This window comes from Xenopus laevis, chromosome 8L (assembly GCF_017654675.1).
Source record: "Xenopus laevis strain J_2021 chromosome 8L, Xenopus_laevis_v10.1, whole genome shotgun sequence".
Lineage (NCBI taxonomy): Eukaryota > Metazoa > Chordata > Amphibia > Anura > Pipidae > Xenopus > Xenopus laevis.
In genome coordinates this window covers 128750002-128771026 of record NC_054385.1, presented here as the reverse complement: position 1 = coordinate 128771026, position 21025 = coordinate 128750002, and the positions used below count along the sequence as shown (strand labels likewise).

General features: G+C 44.1%; 1 protein-coding gene across 2 annotated transcripts in view; it reads right to left on the bottom strand.

Moving 5' to 3' along the window:
- Window positions 1-20925, bottom strand: part of igsf9.L (immunoglobulin superfamily member 9 L homeolog) — a 58616-nt gene extending 37691 nt beyond the window's left edge. The window contains exons 1-3 of one of the 2 annotated variants that reach the window (XM_018231513.2): window positions 20368-20925; window positions 14605-14974; window positions 11844-12035 (exon numbers count right to left, since the gene is read on the bottom strand). In XM_018231513.2, the coding sequence (XP_018087002.1) occupies window positions 11844-12035; window positions 14605-14659 (247 nt within the window). In that variant the 5' untranslated portion in view covers window positions 14660-14974; window positions 20368-20925. Of the gene's footprint in view, window positions 1-11843; window positions 12036-14604; window positions 14975-15337; window positions 15625-20367 lie in introns of those variants that run through there. The other variant, XM_018231514.2, reaches the window with a different exon arrangement.
- Between the last annotated feature and the right edge of the window lie 100 nt (window positions 20926-21025).

Sequence of the window (21025 nt, the reverse complement as noted above, 5' to 3'; positions counted from 1 at the left end):
ATAGCAACCAATCAGCTAGCTGTTATTTTCTAATTTGCAGTAAACTTCTTAGCACTTATTGCTGATTGGTCACTCTAAGTAACTGCTATATTAGCTATAAGAAGCTATATTAGCAAATGAGCCCCATTGCCTGTGGGATCCATGATTTCCGGTTCCCCTTTTATTAATTATTTCCTGCATCATCATCATCATCATATGTTGCCCAGGCCGATACCAGACTCTGCTTATTCTTCAGACTCCCTGGTGCAGACCTATTCTTGTTCCTGGAATTTGGATTATTTCCACCTGCTGTGGACTTTGGCCTCTCTCCGCCTGCTCCAACCTCTGGGCCTGGTCTCCTCTTACTGCCCAGACCCTTTCTATGTCAGATAATACTTCTCTCGATTGTATCTCTGCCGGTACTGATACCAAAAGCACAGGTTGCTAAGCTTACTGACCATAACAACTGGGAATTTGATGGAGCAAACACTATGGCAGCTCCAAACAATGAAGTTTTCCTGTGAAGATAAACCAATTGCCATAGTCCTAGCAAGCATTTAAGGGAGTAAAGTGAGAGCAAACCTGCTTATTATTAGGGCATAATGCAGAAGAAATCCTCTCTGGGAGGGGACGAGGAGAGGAAGGACATTGTCTTCCTTGGGATTTTTATGGCTTTGGCTATTGACATAGTTAAATCTCGTATTCTTTTAATAGTGGTCTAAGAAAGGAGGAGTATTTATTGGAGGCCATAAAGGCTGGCCGGGAGGGAGGGTTGAACACACTGTAGTGATGCACAGCTGCCAGGAGAAAAGCCACGATTAGTTTTCAATGAATCTCCATCCCCCTGGTTCTGCACCCTATAAACATAACTCCTTCCAATCAGCCTCCTCACTGGCCAAAGCAATGGTTCTAGTAGTCTCTCGGGTCTGGCAAACACAGTGCATGCTGGGTATGAAAAGCCGTACCGTTGTCGCACCCATAGAGGCGCTACTTACACAGCCCCATATTTGGGAAGCACCCTTCTTACAGACGCAGCAGTTGGTGAGCCCTCCAGTTGGGGAAACTTTATCAAGTGAGGACCAAGAGTAAGAAAGAGAGCTTGCACTCTAGAGGTAACAATGGGATTTCCTGTCCCGGTGCTATAACTTTTCCTATAGAGGAGCTTGCAATCTATTGGGGCTTTTAAAAGGAATTAATGTAGGCCAATTGGGGTCCCTCAGACAATTTTTACAGATTGTGCTGATGCTTGTATTGCAACGGCTTCCATTTTTTTACTCCAGTGAATACGCACAATACTGTGCCGCTCGCTGATTTGGGACTTTGTAAAATGCTACTGTGTCCCATCTCCAAACTCACCCCCCACCCACCCTTCCTTCCACGCACTCAGCCCCACAGAACTGAGCTAATCCGACCCCCCCTACTCCGTCCTGTTCCACCTGGTAACTATGACGATGAAATTTAAATCCCAGCATTCGCACAATGCCAGGCCAGGGCCTCAATCTGCCAGTTTGTCCAATAGAAACCCAGGGCTGGGAGATGCTCCGCTTGTCACATGGACAGGCAACGGCTTTTCTTTTCTTCTCTGGGACTGAAAGTAAACAAGCGTGTTGCTAGGGGGGCGCAGTTTGATATTAAATAGAAAGGGGGAGGAAAATAGAAAGGGGGCACAATCAGGCATGGAGCAGAAGCTCAAACTCAATCGCTCTGTTTGTACCATCAGGAAAAGTTGGGGAGCCGTTTATTTTTAAAAAACAATAACTGGAGCTTTTAAGCCAAATGTCACTCCAGCAAGGAGAGCGGGAACCTCTCAGAGAACCAATTCACGGAGGCTAACTTACTAACATGGGCACTATATTGCCCTGATGCATTCAGCCATAGAAACCAATCAGGTGCCTGTTATCGTTTTCTAATTTGCAGTGAACTTTTCAGCACTTATTGCGGATTGGTCACTCTGAATAACTGCCAATGAGGAAGCTGTATAGTAAATGAGGCCCTTGGAATCCATGTTCTCCGGAGCCTCGTTTATACCCGGTTCCCTTTTATTTATCATTTCCTGCATCATCATGTGCCAAGGGACACGGTTTATTTCATGTAATCTTTGGTTTATTATTTAATCACTTATACATGGCATAAACACACCAACAGCATGTAGTGTCGACTCTTCTAAACTACTTGTTACAGGCCCCTCCCACTTACCCATCATTCTATGTGTGTGTGTCACATGGTATCAGTGAATCAGTGAGGGAAAAACTCACCTAGATATGAGGAACCCCTCACATAAACTACTTGTTACAGGCCCCTCCCACTTACCCATCATTCTATGTGTGTGTGTCACATGGTATCAGTGAATCAGTGAGGGAAAAACTCACCTAGATATGAGGAACCCCTCACATAAACTACTTGTTACAGGCCCCTCCCACTTACCCATCATTCTATGTGTGTGTCACATGGTATCAGTGAATCAGTGAGGGAAAAACTCACCTAGATATGAGGAACCCCTCACATAAACTACTTGTTACAGGCCCCTCCCACTTACCCATCATTCTATGTGTGTGTCACATGGTATCAGTGAATCAGTGAGGGAAAAACACACCTAGATATAAGGAACCCCTCACATAAACTACTTGTTACAGGCCCCTCCCACTTACCCATCATTCTATGTGTGTGTGTCACATGGTATCAGTGAATCAGTGAGGGAAAAACTCACCTAGATATGAGGAACCCCTCACATAAACTACTTGTTACAGGCCCCTCCCACTTACCCATCATTCTATGTGTGTGTGTCACATGGTATCAGTGAGGGCAAACCAGGGGAATTATAACTAAGTTTCCAGGCTGAGTTTATATGGCTCTATATAATAAAAGTGCAGGTGGTGTAGCTAATTAGAGCTGCTAATACAAATACACATACACTTTGGCACAAATGATACAGGGAACTGAACCAAATGATATCGATAATGCCTCCCTCGAGTTGCAGTTTGTGGAAAAGTACGTGTAAAGGTCACTTTTGTCCTAATCGATGGAGGCAGGGATGTTTTTTCAGGGGAAAACTAAATGTTTGTGGCACATAATACATTTTACAGAGGAACTATATTTCCTGTGGTTTTAGATCTACTGGTTCCCCCTGCTTTAAAGAATGCTCCCCAGTACCTGGAGGCCGAATGCAGTTGCACCGCGAAGTTTATAGCTGCCATTTTTAGTCACCTCACCTACATCACTGAGCACCATATGCTCCCGGTCGCCAGTCAGCCAACAACATGGCCACAATATGCATTTGGAGTCCTGATAGTCAGCAGGGAAAGGCCTGAACACATAAACACATATATACAATGTATATATATAGTAAATAAAGTACCCCCTCTTGTAAAATATAAGGATATTATAAGTTACCGAGCAGTTTCATGACCATATAAAAACACGAGGCCGAAGGCCGAGTGTTTTTATACAGGTCAGGAAACTCCGAGGTAACTTCTAATATCCTCATATTTTACAACTGGGGGTACTTTATTTATTATAATACACAAGTTTCAGTGAGTCATGTGACAGAAATGACATCAGAACTCACCGTTTATAACTGATGACATCAGAACTCACCGTTTATAAGGATATAATTTACAAGATATTCATGGCTTTTGTGTATTATATATATATAGTGAATAAAGTACCCCCTCTTGTAAAATATAAGGATATTATAAGTTACCGAGGAGTTTCATGACCATATAAAAACACGAGGCCGAAGGCCGAGTGTTTTTATACAGGTCAGGAAACTCCGAGGTAACTTCTAATATCCTCATATTTTACAACTGGGGGTACTTTATTTATTATAATACACAAGTTTCGGTGAGTCATGTGACAGAAATGACATCAGAACTCACCGTTTATAACTGATGACATCAGAACTCACCGTTTATAAGGATATAATTTACAGGATATTCATGGCTTTTGTGTATTATATATATATATGTGTATATTGCCTTTCATATCCAATTACACCTCCCTGTGGGACAATGCAGCTCCTTTATTAAACAGGGTATAAAAGAGGAGAGGGGGAGGGGAGCTATTTGATGTCAGGGAGTTGCTACAAACAGGGATTCCTTTCACGTGGGCCGTGTACAGACTATTTCTAAAGGGAGTTTCTCTTTTCAATAAAAGCTTATTCCTGTGGCTGGGACGCAGTGATCCCCAACCAGTAGCTCGTGAGTAACATGTTGCTCCCCAACCCCTTGGATGTTGCTCTCAGTGGCCTCAAAGCAGGAGCTTATTTTTGAATTTCAGGCTTAGAGGCAAGTTTTGGTTGTATAAAAACCAGGTGTACTGCCCAATAGACTCACCTGTAAGCTGCCAGTCAACAAAGGGGCTACCAATAGCCAATCAAAATCCTTATTTGGCACCACTCAGGTACATTTTTTTCATGTGTGTGTTGCTCCCCAACTCTTTTTACATCTGAATGTTGCTCATGGGTGAAAAAGGTTGGGGACCCCTGGGACTAAAGTATAAGGGTATATCAGCATGGCAGCTCCTACCCACTCCTAGTCTTCACCCTTGTACTGCCTGGTTATGGCACTCTTGTGTCCAACATGACCGGTGTTTAGTGGTGCAGTTTTGTCCACGTTAGGGCTCTTGCCCCTGTGGGATCAGTAAATGAGCCCTGTGTAGTTAAGGATTATATGCCCTTTACACGGAATGCAATATGAAATCTCTGTATCCAAACAGACTAATCAGCACACACACACACACACGTGAGATAAGCGCTACTTCTGTACAGTTCATATGTTTGCTCTGCAGTCCCCTGACCCCATACAGACCCCATACACTCCCTGTCCCACACATCCCTGCGGGAACCTAGTTAGTAACTGACCGTTGGATTTATCACTGACAGTTTGGGGCCCCCCTCCCTGGGTGAGAATAAAGAATAGGAGCCTTTGTGTTCAGGAGACAGACAATGACCCCGTCCCACAGAATAGAACTCAACATTCTCTACTTGCTGAGACTTCTGAGCATGGAAACCATCCCTCTCGTTTTTGCCCCCTCCCAATTACCCCAAGGGTGGCAGGAGCATCAGTGAGTGAGCGATATTCCCTGGCACTGCCCCTGTACAACACATTTATTCACTAACTGGAGGCTGATCCATAGGAGCTACTCATGTGTGAACGCCACACACTGCACTCCCCACTAATTAGACTTCTTAGCAATTACTGACTACTCACAGCTTGTACTCCTCCTGGTATTGGTCTTTTGGTGCCCACAATCATTTCATTACAGAGACCCATACCCACGGGGGAGGCACCACTCTTCTCACTGGCAGTTTGGTTTTAAACTGAAGTGGGAAACTTTGCTTGGATTCTCAAATTGTTCTATTATATGAGTGCAGTCATCTTATATCCTTATCATTTACAGTAGGGGGTACATTATCCCTTATAATACATGAGTGATACTCAGAGTTCCCTGTATAACTCAGCCTGCAGCCTTGTGCCTTTATATGGTCACAGAACAACCCCTCAGTGACTTCTAATATCCTTATCATTTACAGTAGGGGGTACATTATCCCTTATAATACATGAGTGATACTCAGAGTTCCCTGTATAACTCAGCCTGCAGCCTTGTGCCTTTATATGGTCACAGAACAACCCCTCAGTGACTTCTAATATCCTTATCATTTACAGTAGGGGGTACATTATCCCTTATAATACATGAATGATACTCAGAGTTCCCTGTATAACTCAGTCTGCAGCCTTGTGCCTTTATATGGTCACAGAACAACCCCTCAGTGACTTCTAATATCCTTATCATTTACAGTAGGGGGAACATTATCCCTTATAATACATGAGTGATACTCAGAGTTCCCTGTATAACTCAGTCTGCAGCCTTGTGCCTTTATATGGTCGCAGAACCCCTCAGTGCAGGGGGGATAGTATCCCTTATAATACACGGCCTGTATAACGGTATCATTATTAGTAAATCCATGATGAATGCAGAGAAGCTGGAGCAGACAGAGAGCAGATTCTAATAGGATGGAGAGAATTACAGGTCACGGAGGAACACAATGCACTGGGTTTAACTACTTAATCCCTGTCTCTGCCCTTTCCCACCATCTACTGTAGGTTTCCATTGAGACCCAAATTATGGGTATAACAGTCCCAGTCAGAATGCGAATGCCTCAGTGCTCACAATATAGTAACCAACTTAGACAGGCAAAATAAAATGAAAATAAAATGCTAATCTTGTAGTTGGACAGGATCATTCAATCCTGACCCCAGCACTTTACATGGGGCTGAACTTGTTGGCAAATAAACTCCTCTATCAGACACATTGGGGGGAATTCACAAAAGTGAAGAGAGCCCGTTTTTGGAGTAAAAGTGGTGGTAAACTGGAGTAAAATACTTTCTCCATATTCACAAACAGAAATCCGCCTACATTCCGACTCAACCGGCACTTTTCATATTTTAGTGAAAGAAAGACAGTTTACAGACACTTTTATGAATTTGTCTTTTAAACGACATAAAAATGGAGCAAAAACCTCATTTTAAACGACATTTTCTCCCAACATTTTAAAAAAAGGAGTAAACCTCAATGGAACTCTTCCCAGTGTGTCGCCAAAGCCTCCCAGGCAATTTTTTAGTTTTAGCAGCACTGAGACACTTGACTTAAGATAATAAAACATTTTTGTTACAAATCCCTATATTATGCAAAATAGCATTTCTTGTATTTAGACCCTTATATCTTGTTGCAGAAGTGGAATTACACAAACATGTAGGCAGATTTAGAAAGCCCAGGTTATACTGAAAAAAATTATGTATAATTTCCCTAGGTGAAATAACCCCCCTAACCTGAAAATTCCAATTTGATGGCTGACTGACAGGTTTAGTTAGAGCTAAAGACAAATTCAAGAAAAATGTTGTTAAAATGTTGAAAGACACAATCTGAAAACTGACTGTTTAAAGGACAAATTCATAAAAGTGGGGATAGAGGTTTGTGAATTTGGTGGGAAATCCAACATATATATCTCCACTTTTATTTAGTCTCAATATCCCCATTTTTTGTGAATTCCCCCCTTTATGTTTTTCTGGGGCACAGATGTACTTTTGGCACCCTTAGTCCAGGCCCCCCATCAGCAATCTTGAACCCCCATTTTACTACGTTAGGTGGTCCTTTCCCATTAGCTCGCAGGTCATCTGGGCTCCCTGAATGGTGGTGGGCCCTGGCAATAAGTAAAATGGGGAAAAAATGCCTCTTCCCTGCATGGTCACACCCCTGACCTTCCCTAGCCACACCCCATTTATATTCAAACTCCACCCACTCCCACAACCCCGGTCCCACCCCTGACCTTCCCTGGCCAAAACCCATTTTTAATGTCAAACCCCACCCACTCCCACAAGCCCGGTCCCACCCCTGACATTCCCTGGCCAAACCCTATTTATATTCAAACCTACCCACTCCCACAAGCCCGGTCCCTTTCATGGCCCAAAAATTGTTCCTTTCCATTTGATCGCAGTACCCTCTTTACCCCTCTAAAGGCACCTACCCTAGACCACTAGCACTCTCATTCCACCCATTGCATCTCAAATCCACTCTAGATTTAGTAGCAGAATCCTGGCTATTAATTTGGGATTAATTGTGGTCCCCTTACATGGGCTGATGAGGAGCCACACCAGCAGCCAATTACAGCCAGTGTATGTTCCTATAGTAACTTGTCTGCTCATTATACATTGATGAGAAACCGACACCATTCCTCAGAACAAGAGATCTCAGGTTAGGGGGAACCCAATACACCGAGCTGCTCTTTGGCTGAATTAATGGCTCCTCTATAGAGACACAGAAATTACTCAAAAAGATATGGACCTTAACTCCATTAAAAACATTTCTCCTTTATTGTTGACTATAAGAAAAGTTACATAAGAACATGTAGCTGCATCACTGCCTGACACGTTTCAGACTCAATTAGTCCTTAAAGGGGTTGTTCATCTTTAAATTGACTTTTAGTATAATGCACAGAGTGATATTCTTCGACAAAATGCAATTGGTTTTCATTTTTTATTTGTGGTTATAGAATTTAGCTTTTTATTCAGCAGTTCTCCAGTTTGCATTTTCATCCATCTGGTTGCTAGAGTGCAAAATACCCTAGCAACCATGCATTGATTTGTATAAGAGATAGGAATATGAATAGGAGAGGGTCTGAATAGAAAGAGGGGTAATAAAAAGTAGGGATAAGAATATATTTGTAGCCTTACAGAGCATTTGTTTTTATATGGGGTCAGTGACCCTCATTTGAAAGCTGGAAAGAGTCAGCAGAAGAAGTCAAAAACTATAAATAAAATAAATAATTACAACCAATTCGAAAAGTTGCTTAGAATCAACCATTCTAACATACTAAAAGTTAATTTAAAGGTGAACCACCCCTTTAATCATAGGCTAAATGATGTCCAATTCAAAAACATTTCAATACACAAAGATAAAATCACATGACAGCCTCTGTCCAATCAAAAGCAGAAAACGCTTGTACTCAAGCACTCCCCACTAGAAAAATTATTAAAAGGAAAGTGAGGATGAAAAACAGTTATATTCTATTTTAATCTGGTACCTATTAAATTCCCCCACAAAGGTAAGTCATTTTCTGAAAATTATTAATTATAAGTTGATATATTAATATTGTTATCAAATTTAAACCTCATCTTTCTCTGCCATCCAATCCTCATTAGTGCCTGACAGCTCTGTGTGATGGAATCAATATGGCAGCTCAAGTCCCTATGTATTATACAGGGTAGGAATGCTCAGACAATAAAGTTGCACCATGCTAGCGATGACATGCCCTGGCCCCCTTTAATTTGCCATCAGCCGTTGGGGCAGTTGGAGAGAAGACAATGGGTGGCCATTCTTCCACAAACTGTAAGCTCCTCTTCTCCATCTGTTCTTAAGTGTGATTAATCCCGTCTGACATCCCCACCCCTCCCTTAAACTTCAATGCAGTCCCCTGGACAAACTGCCGGCAATTTAAAGGGGAACTCCACACAAACATAATTTAAGCTTTTTGTAAAAACATAATTTTAATTTTAAGCAACTTTGCAATATACATCAATTAAAAAATATGCAGACTTTTCATGATTTTCAATGATTATCAATTAGGTCCCTAAGCCTAGCCCCCTGCTCTCCTGCTGATCTGTCTGACTACTTTGCTGAGCTGTCTGACTACTGTTACTTTGTATCAACATCCATCTGTCCTCAGCTTGCATCCTCCAAACCCCACAATTCCCTGCACACGTGAGTTCAAAAGGAAAGGAACATCCCAGTGCAATGCATTGTGGGTTATGTAGTTCCTGCATGCGGTCTGTAAACTGTGGATAAATTGTTATAATCTGTAACATCAGTGTTTAGTCCCTCCTTCCCTGCCAGGATTTCAAATGATGCAGAAAGAGAAGAAATGTTACACAGCTGGATTTCAGCATAGAAAATGGCATTTATTCCTACTTTTTGAAGAAACAGGTAACTGTGATGGGTATATTAGGGGTTTCTGTGTTATGTGGCCTCTTTGATTTGGAAGCCGGAGTTTCCCTTTAAAAATCCAACACTCGTCTCTAACCTGCTTTCTGCAAGAACCATTTCTAGGAAATCACCGAAAATGACACCCCATTCATTTGTATGGCAATCCTGGGTGCACTTACCTGGAGTACACTGCCATACAAATGAATGGAGGGGGGTGAAGCAATTTTGAGTACTTTGTCCCCCTACCCCGAGTTACTAATCGCTGCTCAAAACACTGGTCTTCACTTGTTATCTGGATGGACCTCGGCAATGTGGTTGCTACAGTCACTGACCCTAACAGGAATCTAATGTCACAATCAGTGAGCTCTCTTGTTTGCTGGGTGTCACGGACCCTAATTATCAGATGGCATCCTTTACTCTGATGGGTTCTTTGAATGATTCCCCCCTTTTCAAAGTATAGGAAATGACCAATTGCAACGTTGCTTAGGTCCATTCTGCAGCGTACGTCTAGTTAATGTACAAGCAAACATTTCAGAAGCTTTCAGTGAAGTCAACACACCTCAATCTGTCATTAGTGCCTCTGACTCCGAGTCAGCTCCCCCCCCAGTGTGTATTTACTAAAGCTCCTGCATTCCTTTTTCAGCAAATCCTGCCCCAGCCAGAGCTGCTTCATTAGAGCAGATAGCTCACAAGGGGACGGTGTTTGACTCCGTAATCCTATACACGAGCTCTGGTGACAGACTGGGATTTCTGCTTCCCCCTGGTCACGCTATGCCTCTATAGAGACGGCCAACACGGGATTCCCAGCTCACATACAACTCCCAGCGACCCTTGACAACCAATGCAAATATTTAAATGTGATGCCAGCCCCATTTTCTTGCCAACTACCATGCTTTACAGGATGCAAAGTCCTGATTAGCTGGGGCACAAATGCATAGAGTATATTCAGCCTATCACAGCCTTAAAGGGATTATTCACCTTTAAATTAACTTTTAGGTTGATGTAGAGAGTGATATTCTGAGACAATTTGCAATTGGTTTTCATTTATTATTTGTGGTTTTTGACTTATTTAGCTTTTTATTCAGCAGCTTTTCAATTTGCATTTTAAGCATTCTGGTAGCTAGGGTACAAATTATCCTAGCAACCATGCATTGATTTGAATAAGAGACTGGAATATGAATAGGAGAGGCCTGAATAAAAAGGAAACATTTGCAGCCTTACAGAGCATTTGTTTTTTTTAGATGGGGTCAGTGACCCCCATTTGAAAGCTGGAAAGAGTCAGAAAAAGAAGGAAAATCATTCAAAAACTACAAAAAATAAAGACCACTTGAAAAGTTGCTTAGAATTGCTAAATGCTAAAAGGTAACTTCAAGATGAACAACCCCTTTAAGGTGGCCATAAATGGGCAGATTATAGCCAAGTCTTTTAGTCTGATTTGGCAGTTTATCTGCCTGTGTATGTGGCATCTGACGGGTTTCCCCAATCGATATCAGGTCAAAATAATTGGGCAGATTTGATTTTGCTTTGCCATCGAGGTTCCCATTGGCTAGCTGATGCTCTGCTCGTCCGTCGGCACCTATTCTCAGCATTATAATCCGTTCATTTGGCCCTAGGGCAGAACGATTGGATTAACCCGATGGTGGGAATATCAGGTTAAGGTGTATGGCCACCTTTACTTACATAGCCAGAGGTAAAGGGCAACTAACACTTTAACTTCACAGTAGAGACCCGCGGAATACCCGCAAATTGGTCGGGATTCAGGTAAAAAGTCCCCGATTGCTTGGCTGTGAGGGCAGCCGCGGGTAGGGTTGCCACCTATTCTAAAAAAAATTTACCGGCCGGTGGGGGGGCAGAAACAAATAGGGGTGGGGCGTGATGTAAAAGGCATGGAGTCACGCTTAGCAATGGAAAAGGGGGTGGAGCAACACACGCGATGGACAGAAACCTGAAAAAAGAAAGTACTGAGCGAATTGGGGGCGGGTCAAGGGCTTCTTCTTAAGGGTATTACAAATTACAGGCAACTACGTTGCCGGTAAATTTGTAATACCATCCCCTGCCTTGGCAGGTGTTTTACCGGCTAGGCCGGTAAAATACCGGCCGGATGGCAACCCTATCCGCAGGTAACCTGATTGGTTACCCAACAAAGGTGCGGGCTTGATCCCTCCCACCATTGTGTTTCTTCCAGTTTTTTTGGGAAGAGTCGGCACCAGAGTGACGTCACTTCTGGGCAAATGTGACATCACTTCCGGTTTTGCTTGTCCCCCGGGTCAGAAGGTTAGTTGGCCTATTGCAGGTCAGGTAGCAGGAACATGCTTCTGATTGTGGACCCGCGCAGAACAACAAGGCAGGTTACCCCAAAGGCCCCAGCGATATACCCACACACTCACCTAAATACTGGGGATCCACGCGGGGCGAGTACAGACCGAACTTGATGAAGATGGGGAGCATAAATCCAAAGCGCACCCACTCGATGACATAGAGAGGAGGGCGCCCCGCGTCCTGGTGGAGGAGGCTGCACCCCAGCACCGTGCTCTCTCCTACACGTCCAACTACAGTCTGGGAGTCTGATTGGATAGCGCCTGCATGGGAAACAGACAATGGGTTAACTCACAAAAGGATTTGCAATTGGTCTTTTTATTAAGTCACATTTTTTTTGTGGTTTTGAATGTTACCTAGCCCACCCAGGGCAATAGACTCCACTGCCCCTGTATATTTAGTGGAAAAGGGCAATATAAACCTCTTTCTGAAACAAACCCAGACTTTCTCTTTAAAGCGTATCAGCCTGGTTACTGTTTGTAGTGAGTGAGCAGGAAGTTGGGTGCTTTCCTCCATTGGTAGCACAGCCGGGAATCAATCAGATATGGCTAATGTACAGTTCAGCAAACATACACACACATACCCAGCAACTGCTTCTTTCTGTTTCCGACTCATGAAAGAAAATATCATTCTAAGCCCCAGCCCTATATAAATTAATTGTCTGACTTGCTGCACTGCCTCACTGGTTCCGACATTGAGCTACATTGTGTCAAGAGTCAGAAACAAGACTAAAGCTGGCCATAGACGCAAAGATCCAATCGTACGAATCGAGGATTCGTACAATTTTCGGACCGTGTGTCGAGAGTCCCGACATTTTTCGTCCGGGGAAGATCGGTCGTTTGGACAGGTTAGAAAATTTCTGTCGGCTGCCGATAATATCTCTGCGTGTATTGCCGATCGTACGATTTTCAGAGGGAGACTGTCAGTAACTTTGGTTGGACATTGCTGTCAGGGGCAGAACATCAGCTGATCTGTTCTTTAACTACTTTATTTGATCTGAATGGTAAGACTTTGATCTTAATGGTTAGGGGCAGGTCGGGAGATGGGAAAGTCCGATCGTACGACTTTGCGGCTGTGGCCAGTTTAAGGAAAGGGATAGACTGCTTCCAATTGCATTTTGGAATGGCACAACATGGAAACCAAGTTCCTAGCTGATAAGCCACAAAGAACATGGTTTTTTTCTTGTGCAATTCAATGGTAAACTCCTTGTAGGTGGATCTTCTATTATACAACTAAATCTTGGGAGCTAGTCTCTCTTTATACTATATGGAAAGCTGACTGGGACAGGTTTCCACAAACATAACTAGAGGTCAAGCTCCATGGGTCAGTTTCTTCTCCTTATACAACTACACGACTCCCAAGTGTCTCCCATTATACCACTAAATGTGGATTGAGATGGTGTCCCCTTTAAAAACTGTATTTCAAACAAAAAATCCTTAGAGAGGGCCGCCCAATAAATCGACTGCATGGCTCCTTTGTGCAGGGACTCCCCTTATACATTTAGATGGCAAGCTCTTTGGGGGGAGGGTGTCCACTTATACAACTACAACAGCCCTTTCATCGGATAGGAGAATTAGAATGACTAATATTGTACAGCAGCCAATCAAAAATAAATTAAGGTTGGGGTACTGGACGTTATATTTCAGCAACAATTGAATGACTGCAGGCAGAGCAGGAGATAGAGACCCTAGGAGCATACAATTTATTAAAAAAATAAGGTTTTTTGTTCCAAAGAGCTTGCTATCATTTCTTATTTCAGTTCTTGTGAACTAAAAATGGTTTATATTCATAGCTATTGTGGTATAGGTAACTATAGATTGTAGATTGTTGTGGGCAACAGAGCTTACAACTTAAAACAGGCATTAATGTAAGAAACAAAAAGTACACAGAGCCCAGTAAACAAGAATTTCCAGTCCTTTAATCAAACAATGTGCCCAGCACTATACATAGGGGCACCCAGCAGGATATAAGGCAAACTAAACCTCTATTCATTAAATAGCCACAGGCTGTCGGGGATTAATTCTGGAAAAGCAGGTGCACTGGGTCAAGGGTCACTGACAGACATACAGGTGGGAAGGCAGGGTCTGGGCTTTCACGCTCCATTGGTTTAACTTCTAGACTCCCGTTAAACGAGGCTAAGATACTGCTGTAACTCACAATAAAGTCATTCAGAAGAGGAATGGCTCCTGTTGTCCAATTGAGAGGCAAATGTAACGCACAGCAGGGTATAATTGGAGTTCAGTGTAACATTGTTCCTACTCGACCAGTTAAAAGAGCTCATGGACCTTAAATACTTCAAGCCATAAAGCAGGGCAGGACTGCTGCTTACAATGGGGATCAGAAAGGATCTGTGCAGCCACTGGGACAGAATGCTCTGTTATACAGATAGCTAGAATCTCAGCCATAAAGCAGGGCAGGACTGCTGCTTACAATGGGGATCAGATAGGATCTGTGCAGTCACTGGGTCAGAATGATGTTATACAGATAGCTAGAATCTCAGCTGCCATAAAGCAGGGCAGGACTGCTGCTTACAATGGGGATCAGATAGGATCTGTGCAGCCACTGGGACAGAATGTTCTGTTATACAGATAGCTAGAATCTCAGCTGCCATAAAGCAGGGCAGAACTGCTGCTTACAATGGGGATCAGATAGGATCTGTGCAGGGACAGAATGCTCTGTTATACAGATAGCTAGAATCTCAGCTGCCATAAAGCAGGACAGGACTGCTGCTTACAATGGGGATCAGATAGGATCTGTGCAGCCGCTGGGACAGCTCTGATATACAGATAGCTAGCACTTAGACAAGCCCTCAGAAGAGCAGACCCAACTTACCGTTAATACAGCTGAAGAAGAGGATAAGGACAATAATACAGAGGCGCCAATGCATAGCACAGATCTGCCAGCGACAGGAATTACACCAAGCCTTTTTTGCAGCATTCGGAGACCCCAACGGTAAGCCCAATCTCCCTCCGAACGGTCCGAATATACTCCAAAAACGAAAAGGCTACGGAATATCAGTCTGTCCCCGGCCAGCACCCACAATTCATGTTTCCGATATAAAAGTATAAAAGCTTCCCCCCAAAAGCGTTTATGGACTCCGGGGCCCCGTGATATGTTCTTTGCTGAGATTTACAGATGCTGCATCGTGATCATCTCCGAGAATAATATCCAATTCTTTGGGTGTTCAGGAGTCACTCGGGTCCTGTTAAATAAAACAGAGAAGATTTAGAGTTGCGACTCGCCCGGGGAGGGGAAAGCAATCCGGCACGTCTTCTCGGAGCTGAGAGTCAATATTTGGTCAGTCCTACCCATAAACTGCCCATCTGTGGAATAAAGTGCCTGACTCCATAGCAGCCAACAAACAGCAACGCGAGGTATTTCTCTCCCATGTGCGATCTGGCCGTGTGTTGTGCAGCTAAACCCTCATATTGCACTTCCTCATAAACACTATGGCAGCTCCCGTCCCTACTTATAAATACAGATTAAAGTAAAGGATGTTCTATACTGCCAATTAATAAGCACATGGTCTGCTCAGTGTGATAAAGTTTTACAGCGGGTCGAGTACCTGAGGGTTCCCTTTAAACAACAAGACTATTGGCCTTCAGAGGAGTTACTTGTCGTGGGTTGACAGTTGCACCCAATGACACTTGTGCAATGTCTCTATCATGCAGTATGCAGACATAAAGGGGCAGGGTTACTTATGGGTTATTAGAATAAGAGAGCGTCAAGTTACTGAGGCAATACGCTCGCCTGTGATGAGCCACCTAACAGGAACCGGTTCTGTATTGTTCCCGTGCTATGTTGAAAGTTGGTGGCTGCATATTTGCCAGCCCTATACAATTACTTTCAGATAAACGAGCCGCCCCACCCACCCACTCATTTTCTTACAATAATGACAATAAACAGAAAACTGGATGTGCTTCCTGGTGAGACGAGATATTTATTAAATCCTCCTGAAGAAGGTTGCACGGCAGGTCAAACCGTCAGTCATCAAAGCCCCATTTAGTCTAGCAGATTAAGCCAAGCCCATTCCTTCCAGTCTGTGATTTTATATATATATATATATATATATATATATATATATATATATATATATATATATATATATATATATATATATATATATACACACACACACACACACAAATACAAGGTCTTCTGCACTCAACCCATTATCAATACATTTGAGGCATTGAGACATTTTGTGCATATAGCTACTAAAAATGCCTTACCCTTTAAACAAAACTGGGATTGTTTGTCCATATATTGCAATATATTTAAGCTGGCCAACTTTGTCAAAGTCATCCCATATCTGGCCAGTGCTACACTCAAATTGCATCTGATCTGCTCTGTTATACAGATAGCTAGAATCTCATGTGCCATAAAGCAGGGCAGGACTGCTGCTTACAATGGGGATCAGATAGGATCTGTGCAGCCACTGGGACAGAATGCTCTGTTATACAGATAGCTAGAATCTCATGTGCCATAAAGCAGGACAGGACTGCTGCTTACAATGGGGATCAGATAGGATCTGTGCAGCCACTGGGACAGAATGCTCTGTTATACAGATAGCTAGAATCTCAGCTGCCATAAAGCAGGGCAGGACTGCTGCTTACAATGGGGATCAGATAGGATCTGTGCAGCCACTGGGACAGAATGCTCTGTTATACAGATAGCTAGAATCTCAGCTGCCATAAAGCAGGACAGGACTGCTGCTTACAATGGGGATCAGATAGGATCTGTGCAGCCACTGGGACAGAATGTTCTGTTATACAGATAGCTAGAATCTCAGCTGCCATAAAGCAGGGCAGGACTGCAGCTTACAAAGGGGATCAGATTCCCCCAGACAGCCCATTCTACTATTCAAAATAAACTAGTTTTGGTGTGAGGACTAATGGATTGAAGCATAAATCCAGTCCCAGCCTTTATCCTGTCACCAAAAATAACAAATAAAGTCACAAACCAGAGAAATCCGATGGTCTCATTTCCTGCGTTTCCCCATATTTTCCGTACCCACTGAATTGCGATGCATTAGGTTCCCGCCAGTTATTACACCGCAATACAGAAAAGCGACATGCCAGTGCCATTAATTGGCTTCAGCTCTGTCTCTTCTGAATCTAATGATTTCCTAAGAGATCAAACTTTTCTCTTTCCAAATGAACAAAAAACTTTTAAAAGGAGCGAAAACCACAAAAAAAGGGATTTTGAGGGCAGTTGGGAAGAAACTGTCCAGGACATTTAATATTCCGGGAATAAGGTAATTTAAACAGGCTGTGTCCTTGGCTCGGAAAGCTCGTGTCATGTGGGCGAGCAAATCCAACACAGATGAATTTGGGGCAGAATCATGTGAGTGGGGAGTAGAGTTACTAATGTAGAATGGATTCAAAAAAGGAAAATGAATTGAATTCAGCACTCACTGTGACAGACATTAGCAGGAATGGGAAGCTCCATTCAAAGAACGAAAGGTGTGTGGAGACAGAAAGTGTGGGGTCCCCAAAGGAGTGTGTCCCTTGTTTCTGCACCCCCTAGTGATACGATAAGGAACCTGCCTGTTAGAAAAGCATTTTACTGAGGTGAAAGATAACTGGAGCAATTGGGGTATGAGTGTGATCCTGTCTGGGAGCATCTATAGTCCCATGTGACAGGACCATGTGACCCACACATCCCAAATTTTTCTCTCAGAGCCTCCTCATGAGAAGGGTGTATGGGTATTCAGAGGACTGCAGGCCTCAGTACAAGATTATGGCGGGAAACCCTGTCAGTGAGCTACTGTACATAGGCACCTCACCAACTGTCCCATGTTTTTCAGGGGTCCCCCATATTTATATACCTGGTGTGGTCAAGCTGTAATAGGGAAAAAAACTCTCAACATTCAGCTCATAAAGGTAGCTGTCTCTGCATAGGGCTCAGTACCCCAGAACCACCAACACAGGGTCCCCTCATGACAGGGACAGAGATAAAGAACCTCCCTATGATCCAGAGTCAGGGACTGAGTGTCACAGTATCTGTCGGACTGTATTGCTACTCACTGAGCAGGATATCCTTTCTGGCTGATTCCCATTTGGCCCAAATCCTGTCAACCGAAGGGGGATTCTGGGAGCCATTATTAGCCATATCATTTTACAAGGAATAATATTTATACAGGGTAATGTGCCATGTACTGCCATTGTATGGTCTTTATAAGATCAACCCTCAGTGACTTCTAATATCCTTATCATTTACAGTAGGGGGTACATTATCCCTTATAATACATGAGTGATACTCAGAGTTCCCTGTATAACTCAGCCTGCAGCCTTGTGCCTTTATATGGTCACAGAACAACCACTCAGTGACTTCTAATATCCTTATCATTTACAGTAGGGGGTACATTATCCCTTATAATACATGAGTGATACTCAGAGTTCCCTGTATAACTCAGCCTGCAGCCTTGTGCCTTTATATGGTCACAGAACAACCCCTCAGTGACTTCTGATATCCTTATCATTTACAGTAGGGGGTACATTATCCCTTATTATACAGTAGTGATACTCAGAGTTCCCTGTATAACTCAGGGAAATAAATAAGGATATTATAAGATACCGAGGAGTTTCATGACCATATAAAAGTACGCGGCCGAAGGCCGAGTGTTTTTATACAGGTCATGGAACTCCGAGGTAACTTCTAATATCCTCATATTTTGCAACTGGGGGTACTTTATTTATTATAATACACAAGTTTCAGTGAGTCATGTGACAGAAATGACATCAGAACTCACCGTTAAAAAGAATATAATTTACAAGATATTCTGCGAGTTCTGATGTCATCAGTTATAAACAGTGAGTTCTGATGTCATTTATATATATACAGTGTTATTAAGTCCCATTAGGGCTCTAGTTATAGGCGGATTGCAGTTACCTGGCTCCAAGGAATTCCTACAGAATATTCTGTATCTTACTCTACGACTCTTGTTAAACTACCAATCCCAGCATCCCCAGACAGACAGGTTTAAACTCTAACATGTTATCACGGCCCATCTCTGTCCCTCTCCCCTTACATCAAAGACTCTTTCAGCCTCTCCCATCGGATTTCCAGTGACAGGGAGCCCAGGTCAGGCCTTCGCTCTTATATCCGAATTAGTACCACAAAGCTCATTAACTTGGGCAAAAGGCAAAGTTGCACCACTGAATTCTTGTTGTTGAGTGGAAGGGCCGCCCTGCTGAGATGGTAGGAAGGAACAGGGAGGCCAGAGATCACACAAGGACTTATAGCAGGTGGATGAAATATAGGGCCGGCTCCTGGCTCAGCCGGGGAATTCACAGAGAGGAAGACGCTCTGGCAGCCGAGGTGTTAATAAGGGGGGCCGCCGTCCCGTCAGTCCCCACCAGCCATTTGTTTTCATACACAAATGTTGCACCCCGTTGCTTTTCAAAGACACCCCCCCCAAAATCAACACAGGAGGCGGCAGTTTGGTGTGGCCCCTGCCCGACCCCGTCTCTCCTGCGCTTGTGTCTGCATCATGTGGGTGTTCTACAGGGGGGCTTAGGGCGGACCCCCTGTCCCCATCGCACTAACAGGGAACGCAATACATAATAAAGGCTGGAGGGTTGGGGGGACAGATATAGCGCTTTTAATATCCCATTCGCACGAAGACGAAGGTTCTTTTCCTATTTATTTTCATCCCCACCCAAATGCCCGCTTACCCCCAACTAAATTGTCCCCCCGTAGTCGTAAATGTGACTGGGCACAAAGCAACGAGGGGTATTTATAGCCCCCCACACAGGCAGGTGAATACAAACATTGGTGGGGGCTATTGTGCCTCTAATTGCCCCCAGGATACTTAATTCCCTGTGACCTTGAATCTGCCACCCATTCGCTACCTAGATTGTAAGCTCTTTGGCCCACTGGGGATGCCGATTCCCCCCCCTGATCCTACACCCTGCTGAATTAAAGGGCACATGTTTATTTTTGTCCCCCCTAAATAAAAGGAGTGGCCCCGGAGCCCTTTTATGAATAACAGATAAAGAATATCTACAACATTAATATGGCGTCAGCAAACGTTATGGACACAAGCGGGGTTACCCTATGGATTGCTCAGGCCACTTACTATCAGTAGCAGGGTAGGTATATGGGGGGGTCAGCTCTGTACGACACCCCATATATATATATATATATATATATATATATATATTATGAATGAGGCTCAGTTGCCCTTTGTTTCCCGCACGCTGGGGGTGGGTTCCTCGCCTTTACCTTCAATACGGACTCATTTCACATTCACCATACGAGGAAGTGCGATCACAACATTGGGGGTGCGATATCAATATTTACAGGCACCCGACACTCACATACGGGGCTGTCGGTTAACCCTCTAGATCACAGAGCCAAGGGTTAAGGAAGGACCCCCGTCATTAATGAGGTGCCCAACTATTGAGCTGTTAAGCAAGGGGTTAATGCAGGACTGCACTACCCATCAGCCTCTGTATGACGACAAAGGAGAAAATGACACTCAAATAGGAGGAAGGCCACTGTGCAGTTGTTGGGCGACAACAAACTCCCAGCATCACCTGTGGGCCGCAGGAGCATGCTGGGAGTTGCAGTGAAACATTAAGCCCTTACCTTAATCGTCAGCTCCCATGGCGAGTGCAGGAAAAGAGTGATGGATTGAGGGGACCCCCACCCCCCGGTACGCTGGTCTCCAGGCTGAGGGCTGGGGGGCTGCACAGATGAGCCACTACCTGTTGACAGGGACTGGAGGAGAATCCCTTGATTTGTATCCAACTCTCACAGACTCCCAGAGTCCCTCATGCTGGCCCTGCTGCACCCCACAACTGCCTTCTCTCTGCTGGGGGGCCCCTCCTGGAGCCTCAGGTAAAGCAGCACCTGTAGCTTCCCTCCAGCAGCCTGTGAGCTCCCAGCACAGGTGTCAATGATGCTGATCCTCCTCCTCTCCAGCCTTGTGTCTCCCTCACTCTCTGCTCCAGCCACAACTCCCTGCCAGCCTGCAACTTGCAAACATAATAGTAGGAGGGCTCCCTCTCCCGGCCCCGCCCACTCTTTCAATCAAGCGCCTCTTGTTTCCACAGCAACAACCAATGAGAGCACGAGCTGCCAGATCAGCCCTCTACTTTCATCCCATCATAGCAGCAGCAGCTGGAGCCAATCAGACGCCTGCTCACTTCATGTTATATTCCCCACTTCTTTCTTTCCATTGGCAGATCATTGCGCTGCTCCCCCTGGTGGCCGCTGGGATATTGCAGCTTAGTGGGCAAAATTC